This window comes from Chelonia mydas, chromosome 2 (assembly GCF_015237465.2).
Source record: "Chelonia mydas isolate rCheMyd1 chromosome 2, rCheMyd1.pri.v2, whole genome shotgun sequence".
Lineage (NCBI taxonomy): Eukaryota > Metazoa > Chordata > Testudines > Cheloniidae > Chelonia > Chelonia mydas.
This window is the reverse complement of record NC_057850.1, coordinates 99,395,588-99,417,924: the sequence shown is the minus strand read 5'-3', so window position 1 is coordinate 99,417,924 and position 22,337 is coordinate 99,395,588. Positions and strand designations below refer to the sequence as shown.

General features: G+C 40.1%; 1 protein-coding gene across 12 annotated transcripts in view; it reads right to left on the bottom strand.

The window, feature by feature from the left end:
• Positions 1-22,337, bottom strand: part of ZNF236 (zinc finger protein 236) — a 171,845-nt gene that overhangs the window by 79,057 nt on the left and 70,451 nt on the right. For all 12 annotated transcript variants that reach the window (XR_006288620.1, XR_006288621.1, XM_043539993.1 and 9 more), the window contains 6 exons: positions 21,727-21,955; positions 12,025-12,297; positions 10,947-11,150; positions 3,305-3,449; positions 1,049-1,309; positions 482-732 (listed from right to left, as the gene is read on the bottom strand). Coding sequence is in view for 10 of the 12 variants with exons in the window: in XM_043539993.1 (XP_043395928.1) it covers positions 482-732; positions 1,049-1,309; positions 3,305-3,449; positions 10,947-11,150; positions 12,025-12,297; positions 21,727-21,955 (1,363 nt within the window). In the remaining 2 variants the exon portion in view is untranslated. The remainder of the gene's footprint in view (positions 1-481; positions 733-1,048; positions 1,310-3,304; positions 3,450-10,946; positions 11,151-12,024; positions 12,298-21,726; positions 21,956-22,337) is intronic.

The following is a 22,337-nucleotide window of genomic DNA, read 5'->3' as shown; positions in this document are numbered from 1 at the left end:
GCAAACAAAAACATCTCATTTAACCAAATCTACCTAACTTTTTGATACTGGCAGTGGCAACTAACAAAATATTTTGTATTCTTTCCACCAGCTATGCACATGTGCTTTGATAACAACCTGAAAAGTTGTGCTGGAAGATCGTGATTTACAAAGAAAATGTTTGCATAAAGTATTACACAGCATATTTTTGTGATATATTGTTTAGATTTGTTTGCCAAATAGAAATGGGTAAGGGTTAATATAAAATATTTTATATTTCCCAGTATATTTTACACAATTATGCAGGGTAAGAAAATTAAGTCATTTATGTAAATTTTAAGTAATTATTGTACACTTTTACAGACAATATATGTTTTTCTAAACCATTATTTCAGATGTTTTAAAACCAAATTCATAAAAGTTTTCAAGATAAAATAATTTAAGAACTTCCCCTAAAACTGATTTTTTCTTCAGTGTAGTTTTTCATGTTCTGAATATATACCTTCATCTTGCTCTAAAGGTTGGTCAGTCAATTGTTGCCCCAGTCCTGTTTCTTCTGTGGTTACCACCTGCTGCTGGTCTAGTTCTAAAATAGCTTCCTGATCTGTTGTGACAGCTTCTGGCTGCTGCAGCTCATCACTTTCAATCTCTACTTGCATCTGAGTGGAAACATGAATGCTCTGCTGATCTACTGTTGAATCATCTATTGAAGCAGCTTGCTGATGCTGCTGAAGCTGCTGTGCAAGCTCATACCTGAGAATGAAAGAAGAGATCTTTTATTAGCAAATGATGCACACACCTAGACACTATTTTAGCTCTTTATATGACAGTTTTACTATTTTATCATCATTTATTTGTAATAAAGTACTGCCGAGGAGCTTCAGTTATAGTCCAAGACCCATTATGCTAGATGCTAACCAGGGCTTTTTCCTAATTAATTATATCAAATTACTCTTAACTCTTTTAGAACCCAGATAATAATACATAGCTCCTAAATCAAAGCTAGGTTTCAAGGAAGAACTACTGCAATGTACTGAAAGAGAGTTAAAAAAAAAAGTTTTATACCTACCTATGAGTTTTCATGTGCTTTTTGCAGTTTAATGAAGTTTTGAACGTTTTTTGACAATATGGACACATATATGGTCGAAGATCATTATGGATCCCCATGTGTCGCCTGAGGCTACCACCCGTAGTGAAGGCCCCATTACATATAAGACACTTAAAAGCTTTCAATCCAGTATGAGTTCTAATATGTGCTTTTAGCACTCCAGCCGAGACAAAACCTCTTCCGCACTGAGAACACTTAAATGGCTTCTCACCAGTGTGTGATCTTTTAAAAAAGATAAAAAAAAAGCAAAAGCACAAATTGGGTTTGATTTCTCAATGTCATCAACAGCAAAATAAGAAAAAACATAACCAAAGAGCATCTAACATTTTGTTCAACAAAACCTGAAAATATAAGCTAAAAAATGGTTATATAATTATACTTAAGCACGTAATTATGGCAGAGTTGGTAGAAACTTCTTGCTTATAGCTTTGCCAAACTTAAAATATTTGAGCTGAAATTCTGCATGACAACCTTCTGCCTAAGGCTGATTAGTAAGCATTACTACAACTTCTACTGGAAAATTTCAGCTAAAACAATTCAGCCATTTCCAAGAACGAGGTCAGGAAAAAATGCTGATGATCTTTTTTTGACCTCTAGTGCCACCATGCTTTGGAGCAGGGACTTGAAATTGGGCCGGCGGTAGCCTTTATATCCAGGATATGCCTTTTGCTGTTCCCATGAAAATACATGCAAATTTAGTAAAGTCTTTGAAAAATCTCAGTTTGCAAATGCTCAGTTGAGACTTGCAGCTAAATTCCCTGAACATTTTGTCCACACTGAGCGTGCTCCAACTTTGGGCTGAGTAGGCCCTGGGCTGCTGTGAGCTCAAAGCAGGAAGACTGTCTCTTCTGTGTGTACACCGCCCTCCCCAACCTGGTTAGGTCCAGCAGCTCCCTGATTAAAATGCAGAGCCAGACAGGGATGGAGTGGGAGAGCAGACTGGGAGAAGGAACGAGGGCAGGGAAATGCAACTAAGAATTAGAGTGTTGAGACTGGGAGCCAGTGGGTGAAGGTGAAGACCGAGATCAGATGAGGAGCTGATGGGGAGGGAAACCAAGACCAGCTGTGCAAGGAGACCGGGGCTTCTATGAGAAGCCTGAGTGGTAGAGAATGGAACTGGAACTAAGGAGACATGACTGGAGCAGGCACAATTTGGAAGCGATGGGGCACAAAGGATCAGTCTTGCGGGAGAGGGGAAGTAGAATGTTGCAGAAGAGTGTGACTACTACAACACACTCCCCTATAGAGTCTGGAATGGAATCCAATACTCCTGAGTCTCACCATTCCTCTATCAGTAAATACCTGTGAAACCTACTGGCAAAAAATGTATGACTCATCCCCTACTAGTTCTGATCCACAGAGAGGATGACAACCTACTATTGCTATGAGTAATTCAGTTAGCTCAAAAGGCAGAGGTCTGCGTAATGGATCTAAAGGTTTAAACTCTGCAGATGAACCATGTGGGTGCCAATATAATGACAAATGAAAATTTGTTTTTCCAATTTGCTTTTTTTTTAAAAACAAAGAAATTACACACACAGCCCCATACACATAAAGCCGATCTTAAAAGAACATTAAGGTTGTATGGTCAAGCACTAAAAAGTTTGGAAATGCCAGAATTAAGATTGCCTGTTTAATCTTATGGTCTTTAATTACATAATCAGATTTTTCCCGCAGGAATCATACTGCGTACATAATGCATACACAAAATTATTTCTTGAATTGAACTTCAATCAAACCACCAGTAAGAAAATATGCACAGATAACCACTAGCTGTGAAATGTGCATGCAGTTACAAGGCCAGTTTCCTTTTCTAGTTACAACAGTTAAACACATAATTTGCCCCTTTACCATAAACTCACTCAATTTGTGCAGTAAATGTCCATACAACTGGTTGCACATTTTTATACGTAGTTTAGAAAAATCCGGCGCTTAAGAGTCAACAGGATAAATTCTGCACTAATATCCCCAAGCAATCCCACTGATATTGATGGCAGTGCACAAAGTACAAGTTAGCCAAAAATCTGGACCAACCTGACTTCTTAAGTTAATTCTGTAGTTTCACTAGCTAAGGACAGCAAAATAGTAAAGCTGAAGCCTTAGCAAAGAGTCCTATATAAACACCTCCTACAAATTATTCTTCCATTTTAACTGTCCTCACATTAAATTACTTTTATTAAATACACTTATTTCCTTTCTATTTTGTGTTCATTTTACCTGATATGTTGCTTAAGGTGGCAAGATTTTTTATATGCTCGATTGCAGTAATAACACTTGTATGGCCTGTCTGCTTCATTTCCAAAACTATTATTAAAATAACTTTGGAAAAACTGGCTATTCCTTGGGATTGGCTGGATAAGACCTGCAAATATAAAACAAAAAACAAAATGGGATCATTTGGTAAAGCTGCAATGGTATAAAGAGATTAACCATTTCTAAAAACAATACATATTATTAAATATAGTAAATCGGTAGTAACAGAAAAAAAAACCTAAACATCTTTACAGTATCTTTGTAAAATTACGTGTGGTACCTTAGCTGCACAGTTCCTTCTAGCACTAATGGCTCTAGCCCCTTACAGTAATCCGCAAATATAATCTTATGAGTCCACATAAGACATTTATTTCCAAAAAATCCAAAATAAGTTCAATAAAACGCGAATTATTTACTAATTCACTACCGACTGACTTATATAGGGATCTTATTTCAGTCATTTCACATGACACTTAATTAGCTAGATTTCATTTTATCCTCCTGCTGTGTAATTTTGTTACATTAAATTTAATTGGAAGAGTTTATATAAGTGATACCCCATCACTGTAGCACTGGTCTTCCTCACATTACATAAAACCTACATTTGAAACAGAGAATGGAAATTACCAATGCTTGTTTGCTCAATATCTACCTCCACTAATTGGTGGTTATCTTTTCAGTGCCGTCAGAAATTCATTCAGGAAAAAAACAACCTTATTTAAACAGATACTGTTTATACACTATACTCTGAAGACAGACAACTTCAGCTCTGCAAAATGAGGAGAGTTCCTGCTACTAACTGTCCAAGTCTTAGTCTTAGAAAATTCACAAAAGAACCCCTTCCCAAATGATGTGACAGAATGTGGGGTAGTAGCAGATGTCTCAAGTAAAAAGGTCCAAACCATTCACATATCTTTGAACCGAAAATAGAGTCCTGTGCACAGCAGTAGTGTGCAATCTTGTAAAATGTTACTGTACAATTTATCTTTTTTACTAAGAGACTACATAAATCTGTTTGTGCTGCTTATATTCATAGAAATAGCCAGTTTTTGCCATCTTCTAGCTCTTTTTGCCAACTTCATTGCACTGAGACCCACTTCCAACAACAAAAATTACTACACAACCCCAGTGTCCTGTATTAACTCTAGATTCTGGAGCCTAGATTTTGGGCTGGCATTAGGGGGCGGTTAGCAGGGTAATTGCCCTTGGCCCCATTCCACAGGGGGCTGAGCGAAGCTAAGTTGCTCATGTGTTGGCTTCAGCCCCAAGTAACGGGGCTCACGCTTCAGCTTCCACCCCCGGCAGCAGGAAATCTACCACCACCCCTGGCGACCCCATTAAAAAAAACTTGCGACCCACCTTTGGGGTCACTACCCACAGTTTGAGAGCAGCTATTCTAGCTCTTCATCCTGCCCACCCACCATTCTCCCTTTCTTCCTTACAGGTGTTTTATTTCTCCCCACAAAGGAAAGTTCAGAGGGTTTCTTCTGCCTGGCTGCATACTGCTAACCTTGAAGGTAAGAGCACGAGAGGAGAGGAACCTCCTTTGGGATTAAAAACAGCAGCTAAGAAAAGACTATGTGACCAATTAATTTCTTTTAGCACTGTTTTGTGGGGTAGAACCAGGAGAGGTCTACAGAAGATGATCTGGGTCTTCTAAATCAAGCAGGAACAGAGCTTCACTTGGCAAATGCTTTTCCTGCTGTGCAGTTCCTAAACCTTGATAGAAATGGAGCTCCTCTCAGTAGAGACTTAAAAACTATAGATGGCAGTCACCTCCTGCTGCAAACCTATCCTTGCCCCTCTCCAAAATAGTGCTTCTATCCCCTTTCTTGCAGCTTAGGATCCATGGAGCTACCATATCAAATTTTAAACTTTACAGGTAGCTCCACACAAATTAGTATTTGGAGATCTCTCACATACACTACAGGCAGGTGTACGGTAGTGGGAAAGCATGTGCCCAGTCCACACTAGAACCATCACTCATGCTACCACTGGCATTGAACAAATATTTGGAAAAGTAATGAAAATTCCAACTGTGAACACACCCAAATATTCTCTAATTATATCTATAACTGATAAGATGAATGAGAAAACATTTGAGATAGCCAGGAAAGACAGGACACACTTTACCCAGGATGCAGCAACTTAACTAGATATTTTTGAGAACTTATTCTTTAAAATAACATTTCTCCCCAACCCAAAAGCAGGAATCAATAGTATTGGACATCAGTCAAATTCAGAAAAGTGATTGAAGTCATAATGGCACTTCTTGGTCAATACTTTAATGAAAAATACCACAGGGAACATATAAAGAAACCTGCCTTAAAATATCTGGACCCAGGAGCAAACAAATAAATAGACACATGAATAAATAAATAAAAGAATAAAATATTTTCAACAAAAAATAAAACCTACATCTTTTTAATTTTCTGTCAAGAAACAGTTTAACCATACCACCACCACCACAGAGCAAAGACATTTGCAGCTTGGAATTTTTTGTCACCATTCACACAAAAGAAAATGATAGTTCTCAGAACACTTAAATGTGATTAGGGGGAAGGTGCATGTGCTACCTGTTGGAGGAGTAGCAGAAGTTCAGATTCCTACGCAGCACATTCAAACCTAGTAAGGTGCAGGAATTACAATGTATCTGTAAAAAAAACCTACTTTTCCATATATTTCACAATTCTTAACATTCAGAAATGTGCACTTTAATCAAACCAATCTAATCATTGAAGATATTTTACTACAGAACAAAATATGCTTCTATTTCTTCTTTGGTCTAAAAAATTCACTCCAAGCAAAATTCCTGGCTGATCTTATTATTACACAGTAGGACTACATTTTTTGATGTAGACTAACATGATTAATGTCAAGAGATTCTTAAACCAAAAACATGTAGGAGGGTGTGGAATCAAGATGTATACCTTCCTTTTACAAAGGGAAAAAAGATTTTACAAATTGAATAGGCAAACTGTCTACTCTAAAATATTAGCAACCTGTAAGAATTCTTAAAACCAATAGAAGCACAATGATCTATCAAGACAAGCAATGATAATAGAGAAAGGATTCTATCAAAATACAAAAAGAACAAATGCATTACTGTGGCTATGGACAGCACAATAAACAAGACAGAGGAGAAAGTGACAGATCATTAGTGAAGTTAACAGGACTGGAAAGATTCATTTTGCTATATCACATATCAAAACATGACCATCTAAATTTCACAGCATTCTCAGTAACGCCCTGTTCAGTCACTGATTTGCAGTGGCAGTAATGAATTCTATAATGTTCTCAATGGGAAGAACTGACCTAAGAAGAGAAAACTGTGACCCCCGATGAGAAGAAGTCGGCACCAGGAAGTGTCTCTTCCCAGAGTACACCCTGTTCTTTCCTGAGTGCTTAATGGTGGACAGTACCGTGGAGCTTGATCATCTAGTGGAGTTAAGTCTCAGCTGCTTATACAAGTTTGCCCTTTTGCATTTCTTTCTCACTGACTTTCAGAAGCCATGTCCATAGGGCCACTCCTTCCTGATGCCAAAGTATTCGGTGCGTGCCCTGAGTGAGAATGTTCTGAAGGGGGACACTGGGCAACCTCCCTGAGATTGTGACGCAGTCTCACTTCTCTGTCCTTTTTCGTCCAGGGCTCCAAGTCCCTGCAAATCTGGCAGAGTTTTCTAATGTGACTTCTGCCAAGGCACTTTAGGCAGGTGAACAAGGGTATCCCACTGGCAAAGATTCATAGAATCATAGAATAACAGAGTTGGAAGGGACCTCTGGAGGCCATCTAGTCCAACCCCCTGCCCAGAGCAGGACCAATCCCAACTAAATCATCCCAGCCAGGGCTTTGTCAAGCCTGACCTTAAAAACTTCTAAGGAAGGGGATTCCACCACCTCCCTAGGTAATGCATTCCAGTGTTTCACCACCCTCCTAGTGAAAAAGTTTTTCCTAATATCCAACCTAAACTTCTCCCACTGCAACTTGAGATCATTACTCCTTGTCCTGTCATCTGCTATCACTGAGAATAGTCTAGGATCCATCCTCTTTGGATCCACCTTTCAGGTAGTTAAAAGCAGCTATCAAATCCCCCTTCATTCTTCTCTTCCATAGACTAAACAATCCCAGTTCCCTCAGCCTCTCCTCATAACTCATGTGTTCCAGTCCCCTAATCCAGTCCCCGGATTCTTTGCAGCCGGCACACAGCTTAAATCTCAGAGACTGACGCAAATCCCTGTACTGAATATTGGCAGCCTGAGAATAAGATGGAACCGATGCGCGAAGAAAACAAAGACCAAAATAAATAAATAAATAACTACCAGCAACAAAAACCACTACTAATCTAACATATACCACTAACTATGTACAGTAAGGAAGATATTTTTTCTGTAACGAGAGAGAAACCTGCAGTAGCAAGTCAATGTCCTCTGACTACCAAACACGTGCAGTACAAAGGAACTAGCGTCTAGGGCAGGTCCATCATTTATCCCATCGTGCATCGGCATGAGGCAGCAGAAGCACCTGTGCTGCCCCCACAGGTACCGCCAAGGAAAAAAACCTCCAACTCCGGTGCACTGGGTATGCATACCTGAACTGGAAAGGACATGTGCAATCACTCGAAAAAGAACTATTGATGCTTCCACAACTCTGAGAAATGGAACTTACTTGCTCTCCATGGAATGATAACTATAAGAAACAGTAACCATTTGAAAATCATTTTTTGAGAATGATGGCAGTCTGAATACAAGTTTGAAAAATAACTGACTGCTGAATTTACTTTGTCAGTTCTAAGAAACAGCCAAACAAATCTTATATATTCTAATTGTGAAGCAAGAAAAACCCTGAAGTTCAACATCGGAGAGAAAATGAGAAAGTAAAAAATACTAAATTACTTCACAAATAATTTAAAATATTTACAAATATTTTAACTCACAGTAACTAAAGGAGTTACATTTAAAATAGAAAAAGTTTTGTGAAAACAGCAGTAAGGATATCAACATATATGTACTGTAACAAAGTTCCTGCTCTACCTTGGAGGGTCTTGCGCTTATTGGTGGATTTGCTTGCCTTTGAGCTTCACGGCAGCCCTCAGCCTGGCCGTTTTTCTGAATTCACAGTCCAGGTCGACTCCTCCTGTGTCTGACCAGGAGTTGGGAGGATTTGGGGGGAACCCGGGCCCGCCCTCTACTCCGGGTTCCAGCCCAGGGCCCTGTGGAATGCAGCTGTCTAGAGTGCCTCCTGGAACAGCTGTGCGACAGCTACAACTCCCTGGACTATTTCCCTATGGCCTCCTCCCAACACCTTCTTTATCCTCACTATAGGACCTTCCTCCTGGTGTCTGATAATGCTTGTACGCCTCAGACCTCCAACAGTCCGCGTTCTCACTCTCAGCTCCTAGTGCCTCTTGCTCCCAGCTCCTCACATGCACACCACAAACTGAAGTGAGCTCCTTTTTAAAATGCAGGTGCCCTGATTAGCCTGCTTTAATTGATTCTAGCAGCTTCTTGACTGGCTGCAGGTGTTCTAATCAGCCTGTCTTAATTGTCTCCAGAAGGTTCCTGATTGTTCTGGAACCTTCCCTGTTGCCTTACCCTGGGAAAAGGGATCTACTTAGCCTGGGGCTAATATATCTGCCTTCTATTACTCTCCTATAGCCATCTGGTCCGACCCTGTCACAGTACATTAAGCTTTTCATAGGCCCTTTTTAAAGAATGCTAAAGCTTTCTTTTTGTGGTAAGAGAAACTCAGAAAAAGTGTTTCTTCACTATTGGTAGAACTAAAATGAACTGATCAGGCCATGTTCAAGGGAAATGAAAATGTCAAAGAGAAAAATTTTCTGATAAGCCCAGCCCATGTGTCACTACAGCGAAGTAACTGGAAGCTGCCAGATCTCCCTTGCTGGATTCACCCAGAATGGTTCCTATATTGCCCCTACCATCATCATCCATAGCCCAGTGGGCGGGGGATGCTGGGTTGGGGAGAGGGCATGGCTGGAGCACAGTATGTTCCAGCAATCCCAAGCTAGATGAGAGCCCCTTGGCACAGGTTACTAACAAGTATTTTAGATCTCCCCATTGCTATTTCAAGGACGTCTGGACTAAGATTTAAAAGGTGTATTGTTAGAACATGTTTGTCACTGATTCTCAGCGAACTATGCTGGTCCTGACACAGTGACAAACTATGCACAGTCATGTGCATTTTAAATGTAACATTTAAGAGCTTTTTAGACACTTGGGCCCAAATTCTCTTCTGTGTCCAGTCTTCACTGCAATAGATTACCATTTGTTGCTCCTTATTTCTCAGCCAAGCTCTGTGCTGGTGCTGGCATAGTTTAAGCTTGGTCTTGACTAGCATTTAAAAATGTGCTAGTCAAAAGCATTTGCTAACATACTCTACAACTCTGTCCAATGCCTTGTCCACAGTAGAGCTTTGGAACATGTTAGCAAACACATTTTAAGAACGCATATTTGAATCCTAATCAAGACAGAGCTTAAACTATGCCAGCACCAGCAGAGTTTGGCTGAGAAATAAGGAGCTGCAAATCTATTGCTGTGAAACTGGACACGAAAGAGAATTTGGACCCAAGTCTCTAAAAAGCTCTTAAATGTTACATTTAAAATATACATGACAAAACATGGCTTTTATTGAGGCTACCTTTATTATATAAGTAACTAAAATGGTTTTATAATCCTATGATCTTACTGACAGTTTCTCATTTAAAAAAAGTAATTTGTGGGGTTTATTTTCATTAATAAAATAACGGGGCCCATCTGATTGTTATGGCCATGTTAACATCTTTAACAACTTAGGAATATTCTAGGTCTATAGTTTGATCTTTTTCATTTGAAACTCATGTGGTTATTGTCCTCTGGTTGGAGTTTTGAAAATAATACCATGGTTAGTATATCTAGTTTAAGGTGGACAAAGCAGAAAACTGCCAGTCACTAATGGAGTCTAAATCAACCATTTTTAAGTGAAAATGTAAGTACATATATATCATAATCCCTTGTCCACTGTCACCAACCTCTTATTTATGATACAATTCTTCATCTAAAGCTGAATGACAACTAATCTGTTCCAACAAAATGCTTTTAAAAAGTGATAAATAATATAACATCCTATGCCAGAATAAAAAGATGCCATGTGAGCTTTCTAAAATGTTATAGCTAATGGAACACTACTTCAATTGAGTTCCCACTTACATGAAATCCACTAAAGCCATATAAAATTATAACTATCAAGAATAAATGTGATTAGATTAAGGAGATTTTAGAATATGTTCTCTAAGCATTAGCTCTAAAGGAAACAAATGAATATGTTCACCTTTTCTACACTGCATATTTTACCTTTTTTTTTTTTTTGTTAAGCTTTATAGGATTCTATCAATATAAAAAGGCTTTGTTATAAATTCATAAAGTACACTTTCAATTCAAACAGCTGACATAGTACAGCTTTCTCTGCAGCTGCTGAACAGTTAATTGCAGGTGCATCTTATTTAGCGAGTTTACAGACTGCCTTTGCTTAATAGTGTACTCTACGTCATTCTAAACCCAAATTTCAGGATTAAAATGAGCAAGTTACAGCACATACTAACTCAGTCTTCACCTAAATCAGTGATGAGTATGGGTTCTTGCAAAGGAATATCCGGTACAGGAACGCTGGTCTTTCCTATTCGAACTTTTGCGGGTTTACGCTGATGTCGCATCTTTCGAAGTTCAGTGTGTTTGAAGTGTGAAGCAATGTGAGTCTTTCTGTGGCCAGATGTTCTGAACTTTTTATCGCAGTGAGGACAAGCAAAAGGTCTAACACCTGGAAGAAATTAAAATATATTACTACATGGTTTACTTCCATGTCCCCAGGAATAAAAGCTATGGCATCCAAATAGTAAAATCATAACCGTGTGCTTACAGAGACTGACATGACCAAATGCGGGGAGGATGTGTGTGTTATTTTGACTTAGGGTAGACAGCAGAAATGGGAGATTATGTGTGTTCTGTTTAAGTACATGGCTAACCTAAAAGTAAAGGATAGATATTTCCATCCACGCTCCATAAATGAGAGGGAAACCTGGAACAAAAATTCCCAAATTGATGGGAAGAGGGAGTAGTGACTACATGGCACACTCTTCACTAACAACTACAAGCCAGTAGGAATGCCTGAAGGGTGAACTCCATGCTAGAATACCACAAAATTGGAATCTCAGAACTACTGCACTCAGCAGCTTTCAACTCAGGTGTACAAGCTTCTACCACCTTCAGTGATTCAGTAGCTTCATAACTCAAGTAAGGGTTGTTGTCTGGAGGCCTGAAATAGCTAAAGAACTGGCCCTCCAGGTATATGTTCCAGGAGAAAATGAAAAACAAGAGTGAAGGAAGGAAACAACATAGGTGGACAGTTGTGGTTTAGAAGAGAAAAGGGTGTGAAAAAAGTCATACACCAATGAGAACTGGGACATGAACAAGTTAAAATATTTGGCGAATAAACGTTTAAAATACAAGAATTCAACAGGGCTACCATTTAAATTCTTATGACATTATTTGTCAGAGACAAAATACTCCATTCTATATTCAATATTTATGAAGGTATCTGATCGCCTTCATATCTACACACCAAACTCTATCCACTATTCTTGGAGATCTTCTGAACATCATATAAAACCATAAGGATAATTCACAGGCCTTACCTGTATGCAGACGAATGTGAACTTTTAAGCTTCCTGAGGTGGAAAAACATTTCATACAATACTGGCACTTAAAAGCTTTAATGCCAGTGTGTGTTTTTGTGTGTGCTGTGAGAGTGCTCTTCACAGCAAAGGCGCGGAAACACTGGGGACACTTGAATGGCTTCTCATGCGTGTGAATTCGAATGTGGCGCACTAGATCACTGGGTTTTTTAAATTCTTTAGAGCAGTATGGGCAAACATGCCACCTTATTCCATTCTCTTCACGTACAGAACCTGAAATAAATAACACTGAAATTAGATATTTGTATATACTATATATATTTATAAGTTAATAAACAATCTGATAAACTGACATTGTCACACAAAAGATGAGAATTAAAAATGAGCACTGAAGACGCTTGCCAAGACTTAGTAAACAAAGTGTAATGCACTTCTCAGATACCTTCCCCTTAGAGTAAATACTGCTTATAGAAATATGATTAAAATAAAACCAAGATAATCCTATTTAATCATAGTTACGAACATACCTGTAACGAAAGAGGACAAAAAAACAACAACAAAATACACCTATAGTAACGTTTTATTCTACAGTGTGGAGTGTGTGTATGGGAATAGTATATCATGTATTAGCCATTTTTTAGCTGTATATTTGTGTTGACAGGATTTAAACATAGCATACCAGGATGGATAAAAATCAATGATTTTTTTAAAAAAAAATTTTAAAGATCGGAGTTTGATAAAATGCTTTTTGACGAAAAAACCCATCTAAAGATAGTTTTAATTAAGATACATTACAGCTCAAAGATATCTCTTCATGGAATAGGTATTATACATTCTAATTCTATAGCATGAGACAATATATTCATGTAATGTTTAAGAAAAGTTTTGTAAATGAGTTCCAATAGTTCATGGATTAGGGACCCAATTTATGGGGTTCCAGGAGCTTCTATATAGATTATTTAGGTTAATCTTTCTATCTACCCAATGGGTCTCAGTGCTCAGTCTAGAAGATACCATCAGAGATGCTTAGTTTTGCAGTTCTTAGATGTGGATTTGTGTCTCCAGAGATAACATGCTTGTTAACAGCAAAAATGTTTTTAAATAAATAAATAATATGGAAAAGTGAGAAATAACAAACCTCAACCCTATTGTCCCTCTGTGTATACAGAGCCAATCCCTTACCTCTCTCTAAAAGTGCAAAGTTTCAAAAAGTTCAATTAATAGAAGGTTGTTGGGGGCGGAATAGATCTGGACAAGGAGAAGAAGTCTGGAGATAAATGTGAGAAGGAAGGGACAGGCAGTAGAAACAAAAGTGAAACCGTTTGAGCAGCATATTCCAGAAGTCTTGAGGTCTTTCTGAGTGTAGCCTTCATCGATTTGAGATCTACCATAACATTCTCTCATGAGAAGGGAAAACCTACAATGGCAGCAAGCCGTAAAAGAGACCCAGTTTGGGAATATTTTAATGAAGTTCCTCTATCTGTGGGTAGAACAGGCACACGTGCAAAATGCAAACAGAGCAACAAAGAAATGCAAGGCCTGGTTGCCCAAATGAAACAACAACATGAGAAGTGTTTCTTCTCAGGAGGAAACTGCGTTGAAGATGATGAAAGGAACATGTCTGAACATGCAAGATCTTCAGATTGGTAAACTTTTTATTTCATGCTTCATTCTTAAGGACTGCCTGTCTTCCTTCTGGACTATTCTTGAATTCTCATGTTTGAGCAAAAAAATATAGTTGTTACTCTATGGTACTATCATTTTAGATGCAGTTGTGATAAAAAAAATAAATAGCTGAAATAGGCAGATCTTCCTTTTACAATTTCACCTTTAAAGTAGTACTGAGTGTCAGTAAATGCAATGAGTAATACTAAATGAGCAGTATGGTAATAATAATTAAATAACTGCACTGACTTATTTTGTTTAGGAGAATCCATCCTCAACATACAGGATTCTGAAAACTATCCACCTTCAAGGGGTGGAGGTGTAGGAGGGTGCTCCAGGCTGGGAGGGTTCAGAGGGCGGGACGGGAATCAGGGCAGGGAGTTAGGCTGTGAGAGGGGGTCGGGGTGCAGGCTCCAGATGGTGCTTATCTCAAGCAACTCCCAGAAACCAGCTCCTATGGGGAGGCACAGCCAGGGGGTTTGGCATGCTGCCCCATCCGCAGGTGCCGCCCCTGCAGCTCCCATTCACCATGGCTCCCGGCCAATGGCAGCTGAGGAGCCCTTTGTCTGACCCTATGCACAGGAGCCAGAGGGGGGACATGCCACTGCTTCTGAGAGCCGTGCAGAGTCACAGCACAGGCAGAGCGGGGCAAGCCACAGACCCCGCTCCCCAGCAGGCGCTCGAGGGCCGGATTAAAACGTATGAAGGGCCGGATGTGGCCCCCCCGGGCCAGTTTGCTCACCCCTGGTCTAGAGGGTGAAACTGTTAACCCAAGTCTCGATGGGTGGAGCAATGTCCACAATGATCATGTGGTATGTGCTTGTGTGACAACAGAAGAAGGGAATGTCTTCCTTACAGAAACAACTGATACATCAGGAAATGCACACACAACAGAATACTTACAAGTAGCAGCAGTAAAAGCTATAACAAACTGTGAAAAAAAATTCAAATGTCTAGTACGCAGCTTGGTCTAGTACCAAAATGAGAAGAAATTTAGAAGAGAGAGTCCCAAGCGAATAACATACGGTTGCAGTGCTCATTTGATGCACCTCCTAGTCAAAGACTTCAGTGTTTTAGAAATAAAGGCTACTGTTATTGAAATTGCAAAATACTTCCCTAACAACCACTTTGCAGCAGCTGCTCTGAAAAAAATGGGAAGAACTAAGCTATCTCTCCCCCAAGACGTGCGATGGAACTCAGCAGTGGACTGTTTTGAGCACTAGATCAAGAACTGGCCTAACCTGATGACAGTTTGTGAACAAAATCGTGAAAAAATAGATGGCACTGTCAGTCAAAGTTCTCAACATTGGGGAGAACATAAGAGAAATGTTGAACACATGCTGAGTACCCTGAAGCCTATTGCTGTAGCCTTGAACAAAATGCAGAGAAATAGCTGTTTTACTGCTGACGCTGTTGAAATTTGGAAGGAAATGAGAGAGATCTTAAAAACAGAAATATGCAATGAAATATGCAAGCATTAAAAAAACAAAAGGGACAAGCACTATCTCCAGCTCATTTTCTTGGAAATATTCTCAGTACTCGGTACCAGGGTCAAACCTTAATTGCTAAAGAAGAGGGGTTGGCTATGACATGGACAACCAGCTATCATCCCACCATAATGCCATCTATAATAAACTTCATAGCTAAGGGTGAACCGTTCAAGAAATATATGTTTGTTGATGATGTTTTAAAGAAAGTCACACCAGTGAACTGGGGGAAGTCACTTAAGCACTTGGATTCAGAGACTGTTGAAGTGATAATCTCACTTTTAACAGCAGTAGCTTCTTCTGCTGGCGTAGAAAGAATATTTTCTTCCTTTGGACTAATTCATTCCAAATTGAGAAATCGTTTGAGACCTGAAAAAGCAGGAAAGCTTGTTCTTCTTTTCCAGATTATGAACAACAGGAAAATGAAGGTGAAGACAACTGAGTTAGCTGCACAAGCCAATATTTTAAGTTTCTCATGTTGACCTGGCTGATCCAGTAGATTTAATTTGTTTTTTTTAATATTTCATTTAACTATTTTAGTTAAAAACAATTTTAACAAAAACAAACCTGATTTAAAAAACTTGAATGTTTAACTAAATTAAAAAATTCATATGCTTGTTTTGTTAAAATATTATATGTTTGCTGTTGAAGAAAAAAAATCCAGAATACATAACGTTGTTGTTTTAGTTAAATGTCCGTCTGGTGAGGTTTTCCTCCTAATACAGCATGACAAGAAAATCCTCTAAATATTAATGATTAACCTGTTGAATTGGAGATATTTATGAAGTCATTGGGAGGTGAACTATCTGCTTTAATTACCTTTGGTAAATGAAATAACCAAACAATCATTCATTTTCTGATATAGCTGTAAAACTAATCTGAAAAGTTTTCAAAATAAATCACTTAAAAAATGTATCATGTGTACCTTCTAAAAATGAAACCTACATCTGTCTCTGAGTTGTGAAGAATATGTATTAAGAGAAAGCACCCCAACAGGCACTGCTTGTGAAAGTTCCACCATTAGACTGCACGAGGTAGGGAACATGCAGAGCCACTTGAAGAAAAATTCTCTCTTACATTAAGAACATTCTGCCTAAAGAAATTCAACTTAGTGCACATCCTGAAAGAACTTAAGTCAACATACTATACATGTACCACTGAATTTAAAATAATTTAGGCTACAAATCAGAATTTTGTTCTTATTACATTTATAAAAGGAGAACAGAACTGAAAGATTAAATTTAAGCAATGTACTTTTTCACGGAAACAGGATTCATTCTTCCAAGTTTAATCTTACATTTAAGAATTTTATTACTAATACCTTTCATATTTTACCCCCTACATTTGCAAAATAGTCTTAATGTTTAGAATCCTGTTTGTAGATTATGTGTCATTTCCAATGTATTTGTATTAGCTGCAAATACCAGCGTATCAGGTCTTCACAAACTTGCTTGATGCCCATTCAAATGCAGTAGAATTCCCTTCTTTAAAAACAAGTTTCATATGTCTGACACGTGGTATTTTTAAAGTTTTTCCTTTGTTCTAGCTATCTTAAAAAAATCAAAATTAAAATAAGTTACTTTTGATATTAATGTTACATTTTGCAGTACTTTGGTATGTAGGAAATGGGCTCTACACAACTAATAGGCTTTTAACTCCCTATAAAACTGAGAAGCATCAGACAACACTGGGATTCTCTATATAAGCAATGTATTTTTCAGTCATGTTAGCTCACCTGAGGTAGCTAAAGTCAACTCAAACTCCCCTCTCAGTGCCCATGTAGACACAGTTTAACATCATTTAAGACGGTTTTTGCACAGTAGATTTGATTAGGCAGTTAAGACATAATGCTGACTTGCTCACATCCCATCCTTTCCCTAAGAAAGGGATTGTGATGTCACAAACCCAAAATTATTATTTCACTAAAATAAAAAAAAACTAGAAGCTAAACTAGGAGAAAATAAAGTTCAAAGAAATTGTTATTAATACAATGTTATAATTGAGAGTTTACACTTACAAAATTATAATTCCCATAGCAACCTTAATTCAGTGTTCTTATACATGTAGTATTTTCTATATATTATACATAATGTGTTAATTTTTATGTCTCATTACTTTACTGTAATGTACCACATAAGTGATGGAAATCACATATCTCAAAATGTGTAACTCACTAGGTGGAGTGTGTTATCTCTTTCCCTCTATGCCCAATCAACTGTGGACAGTTAAAGATGTAAGCTAGAGAGCCAGGCTCTTTAGCTGAGGCTGTAGAGACTCATGCTTTTAGCTCTGGAGGTCTTCAGTTCAGTTTCTGGTTTCAGCCAAGATGGCGGCCATTCCTCAAGCACTAATATGTCAGCAGATAATTTAGAGCTTGTGAGAACTGAAACTTCCCTTCCAGAGAGTTTAGTAGATGCACTGGAACTTGGCTTTAGCCAAGCAGAACTTCAGCCTATGCCACTCTGGAGAAGAGGAGGTTACTTATCTGTAACTGTATTCCACCAAGAGTTATATGCATGCACCATGCATCCAGAGCTGGAGATTTCAAAAGCAGTAGCATCCGTTGGTCCGTGCATGCGCCCTTGCTCTGCTTCATGGTTTCGTCCAAAGACATAAAGGACAGGATGGACCAACCGTGCCCTCAGTTCCTTCACAACCACTAATCAAACAGATCCGCAACAGAGGGGAAGGAATGCAGGGCTGGAATACAGGTAGGGACCATACATCTCGAAGATCCTCCAGTTACAGAAAAGTAATCTCCTCTTCTTTGAGTGATGTCTCTATTGTATTCAACTGAGGGTGATTAACAAGCAGTACCTAGTTAGGAGGAAAGAGCGAGGAAGACAATGAAATCATGTTACGGAGAACAGCCACGCCGAATGAGGCATACATCGTAGAGTCTTCCACTAAGGCATATGGGAAGAGAAGGTATGTACCGAACTCCACGTGGCCACCCTAAATATGTCCGTAATCAGTCCATTGTGAAGCACAGCTGTAGTCTATGCTCTCGTGGAATGGACTTATACCCCAAGGGGTGATGACAGTAACGATAACTAATAGCAGAGCATAATGCACCCCGAAAGGCACATAGAGATCCCTTTGAGTGAAGGTCACTTGACCTTTAATCCTTTCCGCTAGAGCAATAAACAGTCTAGGGAACTTTCTGAATGATTTCATCCTCTGCAGTTAGAAGGCCAGGGCCTGTGGACACTGAGGGAGTGAAGGTGCTGTTCCTTCGCTGAAGTGTGAGGCTTCAGAAAGAAAGCAGGTAAGCGTATGGGCTGGTTGAGATGAAAGCAGGATACACTCCAACTTTTTGCCAAAGGTTGTAAGTGCAGGGAAACCTTGTCCTTAGGGAACTTAGTAAAAGGGGGGTCTTCCATTATAGCCTCCAGTTCGCCCTACCCTTCTTGCAGAAGTAATAGCTACCAGGAAGGCAACCTTCATGGAAAAGAGAGACAGGGAGCAGGAGGCCACACGTTCAAAGGGCAATTTCATCAATACCGAGAGGACAAAACTGATTAGTCTTGCTGGGGGAATGGTTGGTCCCATTGCAGAGCAAAGGGCTGAACAGGCGGCTAAGTCTAGAGGAGATCTGGTAGTCTGACCTGGTAGTCAAGTGATGCGTAAAGACAGAATGCCCCTCCACAAGGGGGTGCAAGACACTGCCAGTGGCTACATGAACCTTGACAGAGTTGAGAGCAAGTCCTGAAGCCTTCAGGGACAGGAGATAGTCCAGAAGAGGAGGGATGGCCATGTGCTCAGGGGCAAAACCCCTCTGCTGGGCCCATAGGGTGAAACACTTCCATTCAGCCCTATAGGACCTGCCTCATGGACTCTTTTCTGCTACTCGAGAGGATGTCTTGTACTGCTGATGTACTTCCTGCTCTAGAGGAAGATGTCTGTTCAAAAACCAAGCTCTTAGGTGAAGCATCTGCAGATTAAGATGCCTGATCCTGCAGCCATGTTGCATGAGGAGTTCCAAGAAAGCTGGCAGTGGAAGCAGGGGACACGTCAACATGCACAGGAGGAGGGGAAATCAGAAACTGTGAGGGCAGAATGAGGCGATCAGAATGACCATCGCTCTCTCCTGTCTGATCTTGTGTAGGTCGTGTGGCAGGAGCAGTAGGGGAGGAAAGTCATAAATGATTTGGTCTGACCAGCGGATAACTGGGGCACTGCCTTGAGAAAGGGCGCTGATCTCCTCTTCCCCCCCACCCCCCGCCCAGCCCCCGGAGCAGTACTGGGTACATTTGCTGTTGGTGTGGGATGCAGGAAGTCCCAGGTCGGAGTCCCCCAGCGGTCAAAAAGGTCAGCAGCCACAGTGTCATGAAGGTCCCATTCATGGTCAGCCATGAATTTCCTGCTGAGAGAGTCCAGCATTATATTCCAAGTCCCAGGAAGGTACACTGCTGACAACAGGATTTTGTGGGTAATGCACAAATCCCAAAGACAAACAACTTCCGCACAGAGCACTGACAACATCATGCTCCCATTTGTTGATGTAGGAAATGGTGGGGGTAATTGTCCGACACAATGAGAACATGACAGGAGTGAATAGATGGGAGAAATGCACTACATGTTCTCCGTACTGCCTGAATTTCCAGGATGTTGATATGCATTTGGGATTCCTGAGTGTACGGTTGCCAACCCTCCAGGCTTGGCCTGGAGTCTCCAGGAATTAAAGATTAATCCTTAATTAAAAATTATGCATCTCCAGGAATACATCCAAACCAAAACTGGCCAGTCTACCTGAGTGGCTCAAGTCCCGTGTCATGTGCTCACCCATGTGGGCGCCCCATCCGATGAGTGACACGTCCATGACAATCATCATGCTTAGTGATGATGAGAAGAAGGGTATCCTGGTACAGACCTGACCTGGGTTTGTCCACCATTAGAGGGAGGAGACAATCTTGGGGGCAGGGGAACTGTCAGTAGGAAGTCCATGGTATTGTGCACAGGAGAATAGGCCCTAAGAGCCACACAGTTGCAGGCAGTGAAAGCAATGACGAGAGAAGGCGGTAATGGACGTGCAGGTCACCATGTGACCAAGGGAAAGGCAAATCCTGACCGGAACTGAAGGACTGGAGACCACCTTGGTAACTGGTTCTTGTAGAGTCTGGAAGCTGTCCTCCAGTAGGTAGACACATGCAGAGACTACACCGATGTGGGCCCCAATGAATTCTAGGGACTGTGTGGGATAAAAACTTGATTTTTCAACCTTTACACTCACCCCCAGTGAGGAGAGGAATGTGAAGATTATGGAGGTCAAGACTCGAGCCTCTGCTTTGGATCACGCTGCTATCAGTCAGTCGTTGAGATAAGGGAATATAATGACCCCTTGACATCGAAGATGGGTCCCTACTACCGAGAAAACTTTGGTGAAGACCATAGAGCACTGGTGAGTCCGAACAATAGAACCCTGTATTGGAAGTATTGAGGACCTGCTATGAATCTCAAGAAATGTCTGTGGGTAGGATGGATGTCTACATGAAAGAAAGCATCCTGCATATCAAGAGCCGTAAACCATATGCCCTTTTCTAGCAAAGGTATGATGGCTGCTAGGATGACAATACAAAACTTTGGCTTGCATATGAAGTGGTTGAGATGACTGAGGTCTAAGATCAGTCTCCACCCGCCCTTCTTCTTGAGAACCAGGAAAAAGGTGGAATAGAACCCTGCGTCCTCATAGGTCATAGGAACAGGTTCAAACATTCCCCCAGCAAGGCTAATCCATCCCTGGTGACCCCATCGACCCACTTTGGGGTCCCGACCCACAGTTTGAGGACCGCTGATTTAGTGAATAGAGCCAAGTAATTTGAGATTCGAAACTGAAGGCTGACAGAGGACAAGACCTTTCGACCCAGAAGGTCCAGTCACTTGCCCTCTTTAGCCACTAAGGTGGAGCGTGGGTGGTGCTGCCAGACTCGCTCCATCGCTGCCTCTGTGACCAGGGAATTGGATTGGGGGGGGGGGTGAAAGAAAAGAAACTCAAACCCCTCTGCAGGCACATAGTACCTCTCTTCTCTGCTCCCGTGGGGGTGGGGATGTAAGTGGTCGGAGTGTGCCAGACAGTCCGAGCTGGTTGAAGAATGCTGTAGGGCATGGGATTCCTGTTTTGGGATCAACTGTAAGTCTCTGCTTCCTACACAAAGAACAAGCAACATAAGATGACTATTAAACTCTGAGCAGCAGAAGCTTAAGTATTGCTTGTCACAGAACTCCAACCAACTGGCACTGAAGTAGTACCGGCAATGCCTTTACTGTACTGATCTTCAATCTGATCTAAGGATGAATAGGAAAAATCCAAACTTGGATGCACAGAATGGGGTAGAGAAAATGGAAACCAATGCGCACACACAAGTTCTGTTAAAAACAAATAAATAAAGTATTAGTGTTTTTGAAATTCCATAAGCATTTTATTGATATATCAACTGCATGTGTTTTAGGAAGTTCCTATACACTACAGTGACAGGTGCTACAGAGAACTGTAAGATATTGTAGTTATTACTGAACAAAAGTTGTATGTAGAAAACATTTCCAACATTACCAGGTAAAAATGGTGACTTTTTCTTTATAACCTTTTTCTCTTTTTTATCCATCTTATCTGGGCTTTCTTGCTCTTTATCTTGTTCTGCATTATTAGGGTCAGCTTGATGACTAGAAAGATTCTGAACATCTGGATTGTGATCCTGAGTTGTAGGATTCTTAGCCTGGCTGCAGTCTGTAGGATGCGCTGAGACTGGAATTGAAGATAGCCCACTGTTTTCTAAGGCTTGCTAAGGCAAAACAAAACTAGAAGATTAGGAAAGAAAAACTACACAAGTTATTCTAAACCTCTGCTCAAACAACTATAAAGGAGATTCAATACAGTTATGATTAATGGCATTTAATCAAGTTTCTTACAACTACAAAATTTTAGCTGAATTTCAAAATTGCAAAGATTTAGAGATCTTTCCTGTACAAAGGTGGTAAACAGTAATATGTTTAGCTAATCACATTGTTCAACTGGAACTGTTTTTTTCCAGTAATACGTGTACATTACATTATTCGACTGGAACTGGATTTTCTCCAGCAATGTGTACAAGCAATGACTCCCCAGAAAACTAATCAGATCTACAAAGCCCAATTAAAAAGATGTTTTCTCTTAAATCTCCATTC